At 41.9% G+C, this 19,321-nt stretch overlaps 1 protein-coding gene across 1 annotated transcript in view; it reads right to left on the bottom strand.

Annotated features, from left to right (window-relative positions):
- Window positions 1–19,321, bottom strand: part of LOC120041557 (isocitrate dehydrogenase [NADP], mitochondrial-like) — a 50,880-nt gene that overhangs the window by 22,268 nt on the left and 9,291 nt on the right. The window contains exons 3-7 of the mRNA XM_038986434.1: window positions 14,015–14,147; window positions 12,313–12,316; window positions 10,885–11,036; window positions 5,254–5,366; window positions 3,017–3,114 (exon numbers count right to left, since the gene is read on the bottom strand). Coding sequence (XP_038842362.1) covers window positions 3,017–3,114; window positions 5,254–5,366; window positions 10,885–11,036; window positions 12,313–12,316; window positions 14,015–14,147 — 500 coding nt within the window. The remainder of the gene's footprint in view (window positions 1–3,016; window positions 3,115–5,253; window positions 5,367–10,884; window positions 11,037–12,312; window positions 12,317–14,014; window positions 14,148–19,321) is intronic.

The following is a 19,321-nucleotide window of genomic DNA, read 5'->3' as shown; positions in this document are numbered from 1 at the left end:
GGTCATGGGTGCACCTCAGCCACGCTCAAGGTCATAAACGATATCTTAACCGCCATCGATAGGAAACAATACTGTGCAGCCGTATTCATTGACCTGGCCAAGGCTTTTGACTTTGTCAATCACCACATCCTCATCGGCAGACTCGACAGCCTTGGTTTCTCTAATGATTGCCTCGCCTGGTTCACCAACTACTTCTCTGATCGAGTTCAGTGTGTCAAATCGGAGGGTCTGTTGTCCGGGCCTCTGGCAGTCTCTATGGGGGTGCCACAGGGTTCAATTCTTGGACCGACTCTCTTCTCTGTATACATCAATGATGTCGCTCTTGCTGCTGGTGAGTCTCTGATCCACCTCTACGCAGACGACACTATTCTGTATACTTCTGGCCCTTCTTTGGACACTGTGTTAACAACCCTCCAGACGAGCTTCAATGCCATACAACTCTCCTTCCGTGGCCTCCAATTGCTCTTAAATACAAGTAAAACTAAATGCATGCTCTTCAACCGATCGCTGCCTGCACCTGCCCGCCTGTCCAACATCACTACTCTAGACGGCTTTGACTTAGAATATGTGGACAACTACAAATACCTAGGTGTCTGGTTAGACTGTAAACTCTCCTTCCAGACTCACATCAAACATCTCCAATCCAAAGTTAAATCTAGAATTGGCTTCCTATTCCGCAACAAAGCATCCTTCACTCATGCTGCCAAATATACCCTTGTAAAACTGACCATCCTACCAATCCTCGACTTCGGTGATGTCATTTACAAAATAGCCTCCAATACCCTACTCAATAAATTGGATGCAGTCTATCACAGTGCCATCCGTTTTGTCACCAAAGCCCCTTACACTACCCACCACTGCGACCTGTACACTCTCGTTGGCTGGCCCTCGCTTCATACTCGTCGCCAAACCCACTGGCTCCAGGTCATCTACAAGACCCTGCTAGGTAAAGTCCCCCCTTATCTCAGCTCGCTGGTCACCATAGCAGCACCTACCTGTAGCACGCGCTCCAGCAGGTATATCTCTCTGGTCACCCCCAAAACCAATTCTTCCTTTGGCCGCCTCTCCTTCCAGTTCTCTGCTGCCAATGACTGGAACGAACTACAAAAATCTCTGAAGCTGGAAACACTTATCTCCCTCACTAGCTTTAAGCACCAGCTGTCAGAGCAGCTCATAGATTACTGCACCTGTACATAGCCCATCTATAATTTAGCCCAAACAACTACCTCTTTACCTACTGTATTCATTTATTTATTTTTGCTCCTTTGCACCCCATTATTTCTATCTCTACTTTGCACTTTCTTCCACTGCAAACCAACCATTCCAGTGTTTTTTTTACTTGCTATATTGTATTTACTTCGCCACCATGGCCTTTTTATATTTTTATTTATTTGTATATATATTTTGTTTGCCTTCACCTCCCTTATCTCACCTCACTTGCTCACATTGTATATAGACTTATTTTTCACTGTATTATTGACTGTATGTTTGTTCTACTCCATGTGTAACTATGTGTTGTTGTATGTATCGAACTGCTTTGCTTTATCTTGGCCAGGTCGCAATTGTAAATGAGAACGTGTTCTCAATTTGCCTACCTGGTTAAATAAAGGTGAAATAAAATAAATTAAAAAAAATAGTAGTTATTGATATATTACAGGTTTTAGTAGTTATTGAGATATTACAGGTCAGGGTTTTAGTAGTTATTGAGATATTACAGGTCAGGGTTTTAGTAGTTATTGAGATATTACAGGTTTTAGTAGTTATTGATATATTACAGGGTTTTAGTAGTTATTGATATATTACAGGTCAGGGTTTTAGTAGTTATTGATATATTACAGGGTTTTAGTAGTTATTGATATTACAGGTCAGTGTTTTAGTGGTTATTGAGATATTACAGGTCAGGGTTTTAGTAGTTATTGAGATATTACAGGTCAGGGTTTTAGTAGTTATTGATATATTACAGGGTTTTAGTAGTTATTGAGATATTACAGGTTTTAGTAGTTATTGAGATAATACAGGTCAGCGTTTTAGTAGTTATTGAGATATTACAGGGTTTTAGTAGTTATTGAGATATTACAGGGTTTTAGTGGTTATTGAGATATTACAGGTCAGGGTTTTAGTAGTTATTGAGATATTACAGGGTTTTAGTAGTTATTGAGATATTACAGGTTTTAGTAGTTATTGATATATTACAGGGTTTTAGTGGTTATTGAGATATTACAGGTCAGGGTTTTAGTAGTTATTGAGATATTACAGGTCAGGGTTTTAGTAGTTATTGAGATATTACAGGTCAGGGTTTTAGTAGTTATTGAGATATTACAGGTTTTAGTAGTTATTGAGATATTACAGGTCAGGGTTTTAGTAGTTATTGAGATATTACAGGGTTTTAGTAGTTATTGATATATTACAGGTCAGGGTTTTAGTAGTTATTGAGATATTACAGGGTTTTAGTAGTTATTGATATATTACAGGTCAGGGTTTTAGTAGTTATTGATATATTACAGGGTTTTAGTAGTTATTGATATTACAGGTCAGCGTTTTAGTAGTTATTGATATATTACAGGTCAGGGTTTTAGTGGTTATTGAGATATTACAGGGTTTTAGTAGTTATTGATATATTACAGGTTTTAGTAGTTATTGAGATATTACAGGTCAGGGTTTTAGTAGTTATTGATATATTACAGGTTTTAGTAGTTATTGATATATTACAGGGTTTTAGTGGTTATTGATATATTACAGGTTTTAGTAGTTATTGAGATATTACAGGGTTTTAGTAGTTATTGAGATATTACAGTGTTTTAGTAGTTATTGATATATTACAGGTTTTAGTAGTTATTGAGATATTACAGGTCAGGGTTTTAGTAGTTATTGAGATATTACAGGGATTTAGTAGTTATTGAGATATTACAGGTTTTAGTAGTTATTGAGAAATTACAGGTCAGGGCTTTTGTAGTTATTGAGATATTAAAGGGTTTTAGTAGTTATTGAGATATTACAGGGTTTTAGTAGTTATTACTTGATGAGGTCTGGGTTTCCATCCAGTTTCCCTCTGTGTTCCAGCCCTCTGGTCCAGGCAAAGATACTGGCGATGGGGTTGGTGCTGGTGGGTCGGCCCTACAGGAGGAGAGAGGACAGTGCCCTGTTTTTACCTGCCGCTAACATGCATCCTTCATCCTGTCATGACTGTCCTGTGAGGATCCGACTGGATCAGATCAGCTTGGCAATGGATGACAGTAATCAGACTCTCTCACACACACGGAGGGGGTGAGGGGGGGTTGACACCTCACGCCCAATTGTAAATTAAAGGAGAGGAGATACAGAGAACATCCCTCTCCAAATTCACACAGGAATGTTCTACACAGAGACTTTTCCCACTGAAACTTTAACACTGAATGTGGAGAATGGTCAGAGGCAAGCTATAGAAAACTAATGTCATATGGGTTGTTATTTTGTGATGTCATTAAAAATACTGTAACTTGAAAAGTATATACACTTCATGTATGAAATCTCCATCCTTTACATTGTGAAAAATGATGACAGTATTTATGTTAAGATATGAATGTGATTTTAGGAGCCATAAGAGATAATTTGTCTCCTATAAACTTTGCACAGTAAGTAGCCACGCCCCGAGTGAGGTCAGAGAGTGTGTCAGCCTGACGGAACTGTCCCTTTTGACCAGAAAGTACATAAAAGGTAAAGAAATTAACATTTAGACCAGAGAAGCGTGTAGCTGCAGCTCACGTCCAAAGTGGTTTGAACTCTGAATATCAACACGAGGTAGAGGCGAGAAGCTCATCTCCCGGATAATGACTGGTACGGCTGATTAGCTGTCCTAAGTAAAGTATCTAGAAAATCACATTTAAGTGGGACCATTCTACTACTCTTCAAACTGTCCTATTCTACTACTCTCATCACCCTTGCGAGCCATCAACACGGCTGGCTAGACTATCTTCAAAGAAGCAGCTTCCAGAGCGAATGGAAGGAGAATAAACTCTGTAGTTTTGTTCAGGACGACAAGACAAGTCACTGGGCAGAGAAGAGCAACAGTGGAAGAGACGGGTGAACGACCCCTCTTGGACAATTAGAGCCTTACAAGCGTGCCGCGGAAAGGCTCAACAACCTTCCTATGAAGGACCTGGTTCCGACAAAGATCCATGGCAAACTAAGGAATTTACACGTAAAAACATTCATGCTTTCTTACTCCAAATGGGCGGCGGTTCATGTGCAAAGTATATGATTACTGTGAGAGTAGTTCCTCCAATGTACCAACGATAAGTGTCTCTTTCTCTCTCTCCCGCTCCATCTCCTTTGTAACAAGCCGCCATATGTTGTGTCAGTCCGCTAGGGACCTGTTACTAATGTATTAAGTGTGTATGTTTATCCTGTGTTATCATTTAGTAGTAAATAAATTATTAAACCAATTTGTGTAGTACTGAATCATAAGTAAGGCTGGATTTTTTGCAGATGCAGGTTACGACTGTTCAGAATGATGATATGATACGAGGCTATGATTAATACGTTGACTGTTTTATGATAGGTAAACCTTTAGATTTTAATTTGGGAGATGGTAACTCTTTAAACAACCTCTCTCATGGTGTCCCAAATTCCTAATGAGTTAATTGTTACATGTTTAATTTATTTGGGTAACAATTAAACATAGTTAGTTGATTAGATAAATAACAGTCAACAGATGAATGAAATTAAAGTCACAACAATCCTGATCCTGCCCATTTTACACTTATAACATCTGATCAAAATATATACAGTACCAGTCAAACGTTTTGGTCACCTACCCATTCTAGGTGTTTTCTTTATTTTTACTATTTTCTACATTGTAGAATAATAGTGAAGACATCAAAACTATGAAAAAACACATATGGAATCATGTAGTTACCAAAAAAGTTTAAACAAATCAAAATATATTTTATATTTGAGATTCTTCAAAGTAGCCAACCTGTGCCTTGACGACAGCTTGGCACACTCTTGGCACTCTCAGGACAAAGAATGTTAGAACCAGGTATAAACATGCCTACTGAAATGGTTCTGGTAGCTCTACCATACAGGAGGACAGAGGATAGTTTTAACAGTGACATGGTGGTCTACCCTACAAGAGGAGAGAGGATATTTGTAACAGTTACTGGCTATCATTAGCAATTAGACTGAATTTCCCACCAGCGTGGAAAGGTCCTAATGCTCAGTTGCTAGTTACCGTGGCGTGAGTCAGGGATAGAATCAGGGTTAGAGGTTCCTTACCCTCTGGTGTTGGCGGTAGTGCCGTGTCACAGTGCCGTGGGCTGCCTCTGCCTCAATGGTTTTCCCATCAGGACACACCAACACGGACGTCATTAGACCCAGGGAGCCAAAACCTATGCAACAACAACAAGAGGGTGTCTATGAGGACTGGCCACACCTTCTGGTGCCCTTCTTTGCAAGGCATTGGAAAACCTCCCTAGTCTTTGTGGTTGAATCTGTTTGAAATTTACTGCTCGACTAAGCGACCTTACAGATAATTGTATGTGTGGGGTACAGAGATGAGGTAGTAATTCAAAAATCATGTTAAATACTATTACTGCACACAGAGTGAGTCCATGCAACTTATTATGTGACTTGTTAAGCACATTTTTACTCCTGAACTATTTAGCCATAACAAAGGGTTTGAATACTTATTGACTCAAGACATTTGTGATCCGATTCAGGAAACTAGACGTATGTCGCAAGTCACGACTTCACAGGAGAGTCTTTTTGAACGTAAAATTAATTTATTTTTTATCAAAATGTGTTTTTTGGCAGAATTGCTTTCTCGAACTAAATATCAAAGTTGTATGTCATCTGTAAATATGAAAAAAAAAGGGTTAAATTACGAGCCTAGTTGGTTTAGCCACAGAGAAAGACAGCAACCTACCCGCTAGCCATGATTGGCTGAGATAATGAGTGGGCTGGACATGCCGAGAGATGAGTTTGGATTGGTCTGCGGTGTGGCATATTGTGTCTATAAAATGAGCTGCTCGTAATGCGTAGATAATCCTTTCTACTGCAGTTTTTTTTAAAGATATAACGTTAGCCATGGAGAACTGCAAATATGTTGCTACTGCTCTCAATAACATTGCTGCCTTGAATTTATCAGGCGCTATTGACAAAGGTCAGTGGGAAAAAGTTGTGATGGACTACTTTCTGGACGACGATCGTGCCATGCAATGCTGACTCTCTCTCACTCTGAAAATAACACATTTTGAAATCAGTGGAACACAACGGGCCAAACAAGGTGTGCAAACTAAACAGAAACAACACAGGATGTCTGATTACAGGGGTTGCAGTCTGCCGTGAAGCTTTCATCCATGTATACAGGTAAGAATTTAGCTACAGATTCAGATATTATACGTTTCTAATGTTGTCAGAAAGTTGTTTTCATTACAAGCTAAAGCTGTTAGCGAGCCAGTTGGAGTTTGATGGCTGGCTTGCTAACTAACATTGAACCTAGTAATGTTACTCTATGGATTGATATTATAGTTAATTTTTTAGCTAGCTAACGTTAACGTGATATGTCTAAACATAAGACCACAAGTTAAAGCTTGCTGTTAGCTAGCTAACGTTAGCTGAGGTTAGGTGGCTGGCTTGCTAGCTAACATTAACTTATGTGTATGAAGTGTGTGTAACGTTAGTGATGACGAAAATGGCGCCGGAGGGGAGGGCTGCCGTTTTATCGGCTCTTAACCAACCATGCTTTTTTGTTAGTTTTTTCGCATTGTTTGTAACTTGTTTTGTACATAATGTTGCTGCTACCGTCTCTTATGACCGAAAACAGCTTCTGGACATCAGAACTGGGATTACTCACCTCAAATTGGACGAAGAGTTCTTCAATGAGTCGGACGCGAGGGATATACTACACGCACCCGACCAGGCCCAGATCCCCGTGATTCGCTGGAAAAGGAAATGGAGGTTTCGCGGAAAGAGATCAGGGTGCCTTGTGAGGATCAGGCGACGAGTGGCTAATCTGCCCTTGCCTTCCAGCCTGCTTGCTAACATTCAATCACTGGAAAATAAATGGGACGAACTGAAAACACGTACATCCTACCGACAGGACATTAAAAACTGTAATATCTTATGTTTCACCGAGTCGTGGCTGAACGACGATATTAAGAACATACAACTGGTGGGTTATACACTCTATCGGCAGGACAGAACAGCAGCCTCTGGTAAGACACGGGGTGGTGGGTTATACACTCTATCAGCAGGACAGAACAGCAGCCTCTGGTAAGACACGGGGTGGTGGGTTATACACTCTATCAGCAGGACAGAACAGCAGCCTCTGGTAAGACACGGGGTGGTGGGTTATACACTCTATCAGCAGGACAGAACAGCAGCCTCTGGTAAGACACTGGGTGGTGGGTTATACACTCTATCGGCAGGACAGAACAGCAGCCTCTGGTAAGACACGGGGTGGTGGGTTATACACTCTATCAGCAGGACAGAACAGCAGCCTCTGGTAAGACACTGGGTGGTGGGTTATACACTCTATCGGCAGGACAGAACAGCAGCCTCTGGTAACACATTTGTAATTTGTAAACAATAGCTGGTGCACAATATCTAAGGAAGTCTCAAGGTTTTGCTCGCCTGAGGTAGAGTATCTCATGCATGATAAGCTGTAGACCACACTATCTGTATTTTTCGTAGCTGTTTACATACCACCACAGACCGATGCTGGCACTAAAACCGCACTCAATGAGCTGTATTCCGCCATAATCAAACAGGAAAACGCTCATCCAGAGGTGGCGCTCCTAGTGGCCGGGGACCATAATGCGGGGAAAATGTATTCCGTTTACCTAATTTCTATCAGCATGTTAAATGTGCAACCAGTGGGGAAAAAAATTCTAGACCACATTTACTCCACACACAGAGCTACTCCGAGCATGCGCTGACCAACTGGCAAGTGTCTTCACTGACATTTTCAACCTGTCCCTGTCCGAGTCTGTAATACCAACAAGTTTCAAGCAGACTACCATAGTCCCTGTGCCCAAGAACACTAAGGTAACCTGCCTAAATGACTACTGACCCGTAGCACTCACGTCTGTAGCCATGAAATGCTTTGAAAAGCTACCCTTTGGGCAGTAAAAATACTTTAAAGTATGACTTAAGTAGTTTTTTTGTGTTATCTATACATTACTTTACTGTTTATATTTTTGGCAACTTTTACTACATTACTACATTCGTAAAGAAAATAATTACTTTTTAAGTACTTTTTACTCCATACATTTTCCTTGACACCCAAAAGTACTCGTTACATTTTGACAGGAAAATTGTCCAATTCACACACTTATCAAGAGAACATCCCTGGTCATTCCTACTGCCTCTGATCTGGCAGACTCACTAAACACAAATGCTTTGTTTGTAAATCATGTCTGAGTGTTCCCCTGGCTCTTTCACATGACCCATCAATTTAGACAAGTGTGTCTGGGTGTCATCTAATATTTATAACATATTTTTATCTGGACACTTTCTGTTTAACTGGAATTGTTCCTTGATGTAGGCTACTACCACTTTTAGTCTTCATCTTTACTACACTACTCACTGTGAACAATGCTGAATGGGTGTAGACAAAGGAGAGCTCTCCAGTAGGTACCAACACTTTCAAAGGCCCTTTTCTCAAAAGTGAGTTTACAAGTTAATCAACATTCAAAGCAGATGAAGTGTATGCTATACCATTTTGTAGCTCTGAGTCTCTACTTTTATCCAATGTAAAAAAAAAACAATTTCAAAATTTGCTACATAAGACCGATTTGAGCTGGTCAGTCACATTTAAACTTTTCATTTTTAATTACTTTTTTTTTTATATCTCAAAAAACTAAATTCCACTTTGACAATATGGGGTATTGTGTGTAGGCCAGTGATACAAAATCGAAATTGTATTCATTTTAAATTCAGGCTGTAACTCTACCAAATGTGTAAAAAGTCAAGGGGTGTGAATACTTTCTGAAGGTACTGTACATCCAGACTTTCTGATTCTACTTTAAGAGGACTCCTGCTAGATACAAGGTGGACCTTTCTCAGCAATAAAAACATGAAACCCTTAGAAGTTAAGAGAAAATATGAGATTATATTGGTCGATGAATGGAACATATGTATGTACAGTTAGACTCTGGTTTCACCTTGAGCCAGTATGTCAGACTGAACGTTTTCATAATAACAATATTACTGTATGTATATACAGTATATTATATATTAGTGTTGGTCTCACAATGGGACAGTGTGTCAGACTGAACAATTCCATGATGGTTTTATTATCATTATATTACTGTATGTATATACAGTACATTATATATTATTACTGTATGTATATACAGTACATTATATATTATTACTGTATGTATATACAGTACATTATATATTATTACTGTATATACAGTACATTATATATTATTACTGTATATACAGTACATTATATATTATTACTGTATATACAGTACATTATATATTATTACTGTATATACAGTACATTATATATTATTACTGTATATACAGTACATTATATATTATTACTGTATGTACAGTACCAGTCAAAAGTTTGGACACACCTACTCATTCAAGGGGTTTTCTTTACAATTTTATTACATTGTAAAATATTAGTGAAGACATTAAAACTATGAAATATCACATATGGAATCATGTAGTAACCAAAAAAGTGTTCAACAAATCAAAATCTATTTTAGATTTTACATTCTTCAAAGTAGCCACCCTTTGCCTTGATGACAGCTTTGCACACTCTTGGATTGTCTGAACCATCATGAGGAATGCTTTTCCAAGGAGTTCCCACATATGCTGAGCACTTGTTGGCTGCTTTTCCATCACTCTGCGGTCAAACTTATCCCAAACCATCTCAATTGGGTTGAGGTCGGATGATTGTGGAGGCCAGGTCATGTGATGCAGCACTCCAATAATCTCCTTGGTCAAATAACCCTTACACAGCCTGGAGGTGTGTTGGGTCATTGTCCTGTTGAAAAAACAAATGATAGTCTCACTAGGCCACCCCATCTGGTTTGAGCTTAGTGGGACTATCATATCACTAAGCCCAAACCAGATAGGATGGCGTATTGCTGCAGAATGCTGTGGTAGCCATGTTGGTTAAGTGTGCCTTGAATTCTAAATAAATCACTGACAGTGTCACAAGCAAAGCACCATCACACCTCCTCCTCCATGCTTCACGGTGGGAACCACACATGTGGAGATCATACGTTCACCTACTCTGCGTCTCACAAAGACACGGTTAATTGAATCAAAAATCTCAAATTTAGACTCATCAGACCAAAGGACAGATTTCCGCCGATCTAATGTCCAAATCTGTCCAATGTCCATTGCTCATGTTTCTTGGCCCAAGCAAGTCTCTTTTTATTATTGGTGTCCTTTAGTAGTGGTTTCACTGCAGCAATTCGACCATGAAGGCCTGATTCACACAGTCTCCTCTGAACAGTTGATGTTGAGATGTGTCTGTTACTTGAACTCTGTGAAGCATTTATGAACATGTCCTCTGCAGCAGATGTAACTTTGGGTCTTCCATTCCTGTGGCGGTCCTCACGAGAGCCAGTTTCATCATAGCGCTTGATGGTTTTGAGAATGCCAAGAGTATGCAAAGCTGTCGTCAAGACAAAGGTTGGCTACTTTGAAGAATCTCAAATATATTTAGATTTGTTTAACACTTTTTTGGTTCCTACATGATTTCATATGTGTTATTTTATAGTTTTGATGTCTTCACTATTATTTTACAATGTAGAAAATGGTAAAAATCGTGAAAAACCCTTGAATGAGTATGTGTCCAAACTTTTGACTGGTACTGTCATGTAGTAACTAAAAAGGCATAATATAAGTACAGTATATTATATATTAGTGTCTCACCTTGAGCCAATATGTCAGACTGAACGTCTCCATCGTAGTTCTTGCAGGCCCAGACGAAGCCTCCGGAGGACTTTAGGACTTGTGCCACCATGTCATCAATGAGGCGGTGCTCGTACCAGATCTTCAGCCTGTCAAACTCTGGCTTGTATTTCCTGTAGAGAACACAGGGGAGCTTTTAAAGCCTAGATTAACTGTTACCACTGGGGAGGTATCAGCAAGGAATGGTACTGTCTACCTTGGCAAGCCACTTTGGCAATAACTTTCTATGGTTTTTATGTGGTCTTTTTTTATGGTGAATAGACTGTGGCCTCTATTCAATCCGTATCACAGAATTTCAGCGTAGTAGAAAATGGTGCCAGAGGGGATGGCTGCCGTTTTACAGACTCCTAACCAACTGTGCTATTTTGTGTGTTTTTTCGCATTGTTTGTAACCTATTTTGTAAATAATGTTGATGCTACCGTCTCTTATGACCGAAAAGAGCTTCTGGACAGCAGAACAGGGATGACTCACCTCAAACTGGATGAAGATGCTTTCTTTAATGAGTCTGACGTGAAAGATATAATGTTGCTCCCAGACAAGGACCAAATCCCTGTCATTCACATGAAGAAAAGAAGTTCAACTTAAATCCGTTTACCTAATTTCTACCAGCATGTCACATGTGCAACCAGAGGGGGAAAAAACTCTACCCCACCTTTACTCCACACAGAGAAAGCTCTCCCTCACCCTCCATTTGGCAAATCTGACCATAATTCTATCCTCCTGATTCCTGCTTACAAGCAAAAGCTAAAGCAGGAAGTACCAGTGACTTGCTCAATACGGAAATGCTCAGATGAAGGGGATGCTACGTTACAGGACTGTTTTGCAAGCACAGACTGGAATATGTTCCAGGCTTCATCCAATGGCATCGAGGAGTACACCACATCAGTCACCGGCTTCATCCAATGGCATCGAGGAGTACACCACATCAGTCACCGGCTTCATCCAATGGCATCGAGGAGTACACCACATCAGTCACCGGCTTCATCCAATGGCATCGAGGAGTACACCACATCAGTCACCGGCTTCATCCAATGGCATCGAGGAGTACACCACATCAGTCACCGGCTTCATCCAATGGCATCGAGGAGTACACCACATCAGTCACCGGCTTCATCCAATGGCATCGAGGAGTACACCACATCAGTCACCGGCTTCATCAACATCGACGACGTCATGCGTACATATCTCTTTATGTCTCTATTTTGGTTTGGTCAGGGCGTGAGTTGGGGTTGGGCATTCTATGTTTGTTTTGTATGTTTTCTTTTCTATGTGTTTGGCCTGGTATGGTTCCCAATCAGAGGCTATCGTTGTCTCTGATTGAGAACCAAATCAAATCAAATTTTTTTTGTCCCCAGTCCACCTGGCCGTGCTGCTGCTCCAGTTTCAACTGTTCTGCCTGCGGCTATGGAACCCTGACCTGTTCACCGGACGTGCTACCTGTCCCAGACCTGCTGTTTTCAACTCTCTAGAGACAGCAGGAGCGGTAGAGATACTCTTAATGATCGGCTATGAAAAGCCAACTGACATTTACTCCTGAGGTGCTACACCCTCGACAACTACTGTGATTATTATTATTTGACCATGCTTGTCATTTATGAACATTTGAACATCTTGGCCATGTTCTGTTATAATCTCCACCCGGCACAGCCAGAAGAGGACTGGCCACCCCTCATAGCCTGGTTCCTCTCTAGGTTTCTTCCTAGGTTTTGGCCTTTCTAGGGAGTTTTTCCTAGCCACCGTGCTTCTACACCTGCATTGCTTGCTGTTTGGGGTTTTAGGCTGGGTTTCTGTACAGCACTTTGAGATATCAGCTGATGTAAGAAGGGCTATATAAATACATTTGCTTTGAATGGTTTACCGTGTACGTTTCTTTCCTGAGTGAGTTTGAGACTTAATGTTTGTTATTTTTTCAAGTATACTGTGATCCTCCTCTTTCTCAGTAAAGTAATATGTTTATCCTGACCAACTGATTCCTCATTTGGTCTCTTCTCTGCACCTGGGTCCAACCTCACCAGCACGGCAAGCGGTACAGGAGCGCCAAAGCTATGTCCAAAAGGCTCCTTAACAGATTCTACCCCAAAGCCATAAGACTGCTGAACAATTAATCAAATGGCCACCAGGACTATTTGCATTGACACCCACCTCCTTTGTTTTTACATTGCTGCTACTCACTGTTTATTAGCTATGCATAGTCCCTTCACCCCTACCTACATGTTCAAATTAACTTGACTAACCTGTACCCCTGCACATTGACTTGGTACCAGTACACCCTGTATATAGCCTCATTATTGTAATTTTATGTTCCCGCGTTAGCAGAGACTGCATTCACGGTAATCGCTGCAGATGTCGTCTCAACAGGAAATCACCTTTACATTTCCAGTGCTCTATCAGGCGATACAGATTGAATAGAGTTGTATATCTAGTTAGGTATAATATGGTGAATAGACTCGTTAGTTATAAATATGGTGAATAGACTATATCTAGTTAGTTATAAATATGGTGAATAGATTATATCTAGTTAGTTATAAATATGGTGAATAGACTATATCTAGTTAGTTATAAATATGGTGAATAGACTATATCTAGTTAGGTATAATATGGTGAATAGACTAGTTAGTTATAAATATGGTGAATAGACTATATCTAGTTAGTTATAAATATGGTGAATAGACTATATCTAGTTATAAATATGGTGAATAGACTATATCTAGTTAGTTATAAATATGGTGAATAGATTATATCTAGTTAGTTATAAATATGGTGAATAGACTATATCTAGTTAGTTATAAATATGGTGAATAGACTATATCTAGTTAGGTATAATATGGTGAATAGACTAGTTAGTTATAAATATGGTGAATAGACTATATCTAGTTAGTTATAAATATGGTGAATAGACTATATCTAGTTATAAATATGGTGAATAGACTATATCTAGTTATAAATATGGTGAATAGACTATATCTAGTTAGTTATAAATATGGTGAATAGATTATATCTACAGTAGTTAGGTTTAGTCTATATATAGAATAGTATAAATGTGGAATGCAGTGCAACTCTATACTGTAGGCGGCCAGTTTCATGTCTTACTGATGATCTCCTGGAAGATATCCTTGAAGCGTCCGTCGTAGTACTTAAGGATGGTGTTCTTAGTGCTCATGTATAGAGGCCACCTCTTGTTGATGGCATACTGGAAACAGCTGTGGGCAAACCCTGTGATGGACTGGACAGGACAGACACAACACTATTAGAACCCTGTGATGGACTGGACAGAACACTATTAGAACCCTGTGATGGACTGGACAGGACAGACACAACACTATTAGAACCCTGTGATGGACTGGACAGGACAGACAGAACACTATTAGAACCCTGTGATGGACTGGACAGGACAGACAGAACACTATTAGAACCCTGTGATGGACTGGACAGGACAGACAGGACACTATTAGAACCCTGTGATGGACTGGACAGGACAGACACAACACTATTAGAACCCTGTGATGGACTGGACAGGACAGACACAACACTATTAGAACCCTGTGATGGACTGGACAGAACACTATTAGAACCCTGTGATGGACTGGACAGGACAGACACAACACTATTAGAACCCTGTGATGGACTGGACAGAACACTATTAGAACCCTGTGATGGACTGGACAGGACAGACACAACACTATTAGAACCCTGTGATGGACTGGACAGGACAAACAGAACACTATTAGAACCCTGTGATGGACTGGACAGGACAGACAGGACACTATTAGAACCCTGTGATGGACTGGACAGGACAAACAGAACACTATTAGAACCCTGTGATGGACTGGACAGGACAGACAGAACACTATTAGAACCCTGTGATGGACTGGACAGGACAGACAGAACACTATTAGAACCCTGTGATGGACTGGACAGGACAGACAGGACACTATTAGAACCCTGTGATGGACTGGACAGGACAAACAGAACACTATTAGAACCCTGTGATGGACTGGACAGGACAGACAGAACACTATTAGAACCCTGTGATGGACTGGACAGGACAGACAGAACACTATTAGAACCCTGTGATGGACTGGACAGGACAGACAGAACACTATTAGAACCCTGTGATGGACTGGACAGGACAAACAGAACACTATTAGAACCCTGTGATGGACTGGACAGGACAGACAGAACACTATTAGAACCCTGTGATGGACTGGACAGGACAGACAGAACACTATTAGAACCCTGTGATGGACTGGACAGGACACTATTAGAACCCTGTGATGGACTGGACAGGACAGACAGAACACTATTAGAACCCTGTGATGGACTGGACAGGACAGACAGAACACTATTAGAACCCTGTGATGGACTGGACAGGACACTATTAGAACCCTGTGATGGACTGGACAGGACAAACAGAACACTATTAGAACCCTGTGATGGACTGGACAGGACAAACAGAACACTATTAGAACCCTGTGATGGACTGGACAGGACAGACAGAACACTATTAGAACCCTGTGATGGACTGGACAGGACAGACAGAACACTATTAGAACCCTGTGATGGACTGGACAGGACACTATTAGAACCCTGTGATGGACTGGACAGGACAGACAGAACACTATTAGAACCCTGTGATGGACTGGACAGGACAGACAGGACACTATTAGAACCCTGTGATGGACTGGACAGGACAGACAGAACACTATTAGAACCCTGTGATGGACTGGACAGGACACTATTAGAACCCTGTGATGGGCTGGACAGGACAAACAGGACACTATTAGAACCCTGTGATGGACTGGACAGAACACTATTAGAACCCTGTGATGGACTGGACAGGACAGACAGAACACTATTAGAACCCTGTGATGGACTGGACAGGACAGACAGAACACTATTAGAACCCTGTGATGGACTGGACAGGACAGACAGAACACTATTAGAACCCTGTGATGGACTGGACAGGACAGACAGAACACTATTAGAACCCTGTGATGGACTGGACAGGACACTATTAGAACCCTGTGATGGACTGGACAGGACAGACAGAACACTATTAGAACCCTGTGATGGACTGGACAGGACAGACAGGACACTATTAGAACCCTGTGATGGACTGGACAGGACAGACAGAACACTATTAGAACCCTGTGATGGACTGGACAGGACAGACAGAACACTATTAGAACCCTGTGATGGACTGGACAGGACAGACAGAACACTATTAGAACCCTGTGATGGACTGGACAGGACACTATTAGAACCCTGTGATGGGCTGGACAGGACAAACAGGACACTATTAGAACCCTGTGATGGACTGGACAGAACACTATTAGAACCCTGTGATGGACTGGACAGGACAGACAGAACACTATTAGAACCCTGTGATGGACTGGACAGGACAGACAGAACACTATTAGAACCCTGTGATGGACTGGACAGGACAGACAGAACACTATTAGAACCCTGTGATGGACTGGACAGGACAGACAGGACACTATTAGAACCCTGTGATGGACTGGACAGAACACTATTAGAACCCTGTGATGGACTGGACAGGACAGACAGGACACTATTAGAACCCTGTGATGGACTGGACAGGACAGACAGAACACTATTAGAACCCTGTGATGGACTGGACAGGACAGACAGAACACTATTAGAACCCTGTGATGGACTGGACAGGACAGACAGAACACTATTAGAACCCTGTGATGGACTGGACAGGACAGACAGAACACTATTAGAACCCTGTGATGGACTGGACAGGACACTATTAGAACCCTGTGATGGACTGGACAGGACAGACAGAACACTATTAGAACCCTGTGATGGACTGGACAGAACACTATTAGAACCCTGTGATGGACTGGACAGGACAGACAGGACACTATTAGAACCCTGTGATGGACTGGACAGAACACTATTAGAACCCTGTGATGGACTGGACAGGACAGACAGAACACTATTAGAACCCTGTGATGGACTGGACAGGACAGACACAACACTATTAGAACCCTGTGATGGACTGGACAGGACAGACACAACACTATTAGAACCCTGTGATGGACTGGACAGAACACTATTAGAACCCTGTGATGGACTGGACAGGACAGACACAACACTATTAGAACCCTGTGATGGACTGGACAGAACACTATTAGAACCCTGTGATGGACTGGACAGGACAGACACAACACTATTAGAACCCTGTGATGGACTGGACAGGACAAACAGAACACTATTAGAACCCTGTGATGGACTGGACAGGACAGACAGGACACTATTAGAACCCTGTGATGGACTGGACAGGACAGACACAACACTATTAGAACCCTGTGATGGACTGGACAGGACAGACAGAACACTATTAGAACCCTGTGATGGACTGGACAGGACAGACAGAACACTATTAGAACCCTGTGATGGACTGGACAGGACACTATTAGAACCCTGTGATGGACTGGACAGGACAGACAGAACACTATTAGAACCCTGTGATGGACTGGACAGGACAGACAGGACACTATTAGAACCCTGTGATGGACTGGACAGGACAGACAGAACACTATTAGAACCCTGTGATGGACTGGACAGGACAGACAGAACACTATTAGAACCCTGTGATGGACTGGACAGGACAGACAGGACACTATTAGAACCCTGTGATGGACTGGACAGAACACTATTAGAACCCTGTGATGGACTGGACAGGACAGACAGGACACTATTAGAACCCTGTGATGGACTGGACAGAACACTATTAGAACCCTGTGATGGACTGGACAGGACAGACAGAACACTATTAGAACCCTGTGATGGACTGGACAGGACAGACAGAACACTATTAGAACCCTGTGATGGACTGGACAGGACAGACAGAACACTATTAGAACCCTGTGATGGACTGGACAGGACAGACAGGACACTATTAGAACCCTGTGATGGACTGGACAGGACAGACAGAACACTATTAGAACCCTGTGATGGACTGGACAGGACAGACAGGACACTATTAGAACCCTGTGATGGACTGGACAGAACACTATTAGAACCCTGTGATGGACTGGACAGGACAGACAGGACACTATTAGAACCCTGTGATGGACTGGACAGAACACTATTAGAACCCTGTGATGGACTGGACAGGACAGACAGAACACTATTAGAACCCTGTGATGGACTGGACAGGACAGACAGAACACTATTAGAACCCTGTGATGGACTGGACAGGACAGACAGAACACTATTAGAACCCTGTGATGGACTGGACAGGACAGACAGAACACTATTAGAACCCTGTGATGGACTGGACAGGACAGACAGAACACTATTAGAACCCTGTGATGGACTGGACAGGACAGACAGAACACTATTAGAACCCTGTGATGGACTGGACAGGACAGACAGAACACTATTAGAACCCTGTGATGGACTGGACAGGACAGACAGAACACTATTAGAACCCTGTGATGGACTGGACAGGACAGACAGAACACTATTAGAACCCTGTGATGGACTGGACAGGACAGACAGAACACTATTAGAACCCTGTGATGGACTGGACAGGACAGACAGAACACTATTAGAACCCTGTGATGGACTGGACAGGACAGACAGAACACTATTAGAACCCTGTGATGGACTGGACAGAACACTATTAGAACCCTGTGATGGACTGGACAGGACAGACAGGACACTATTAGAACCCTGTGATGGACTGGACAGGACAGACAGAACACTATTAGAACCCTGTGATGGACTGGACAGAACACTATTAGAACCCTGTGATGGACTGGACAGGACAGACAGAACACTATTAGAACCCTGTGATGGACTGGACAGGACAGACAGAACACTATTAGAACCCTGTGATGGACTGGACAGGACAGACAGAACACTATTAGAACCCTGTGATGGACTGGACAGGACAGACAGAACACTATTAGAACCCTGTGATGGACTGGACAGGACAGACAGAACACTATTAGAACCCTGTGATGGACTGGACAGGACAGACAGAACACTATTAGAACCCTGTGATGGACTGGACAGGACAGACAGAACACTATTAGAACCCTGTGATGGACTGGACAGGACAGACAGAACACTATTAGAACCCTGTGATGGACTGGACAGGACAGACAGAACACTATTAGAACCCTGTGATGGACTGGACAGGACAGACAGAACACTATTAGAACCCTGTGATGGACTGGACAGGACAGACAGAACACTATTAGAACCCTGTGATGGACTGGACAGGACAGACAGAACACTATTAGAACCCTGTGATGGACTGGACAGGACAGACAGAACACTATTAGAACCCTGTGATGGACTGGACAGGACAGACAGAACACTATTAGAACCCTGTGATGGACTGGACAGGACAGA

This window comes from Salvelinus namaycush, unplaced genomic scaffold, assembly GCF_016432855.1.
Source record: "Salvelinus namaycush isolate Seneca unplaced genomic scaffold, SaNama_1.0 Scaffold475, whole genome shotgun sequence".
Taxonomy (NCBI): domain Eukaryota; kingdom Metazoa; phylum Chordata; class Actinopteri; order Salmoniformes; family Salmonidae; genus Salvelinus; species Salvelinus namaycush.
The sequence above is the reverse complement of the archived record's forward strand: the minus strand, read 5'-3'. Positions and strand labels throughout refer to the sequence as shown.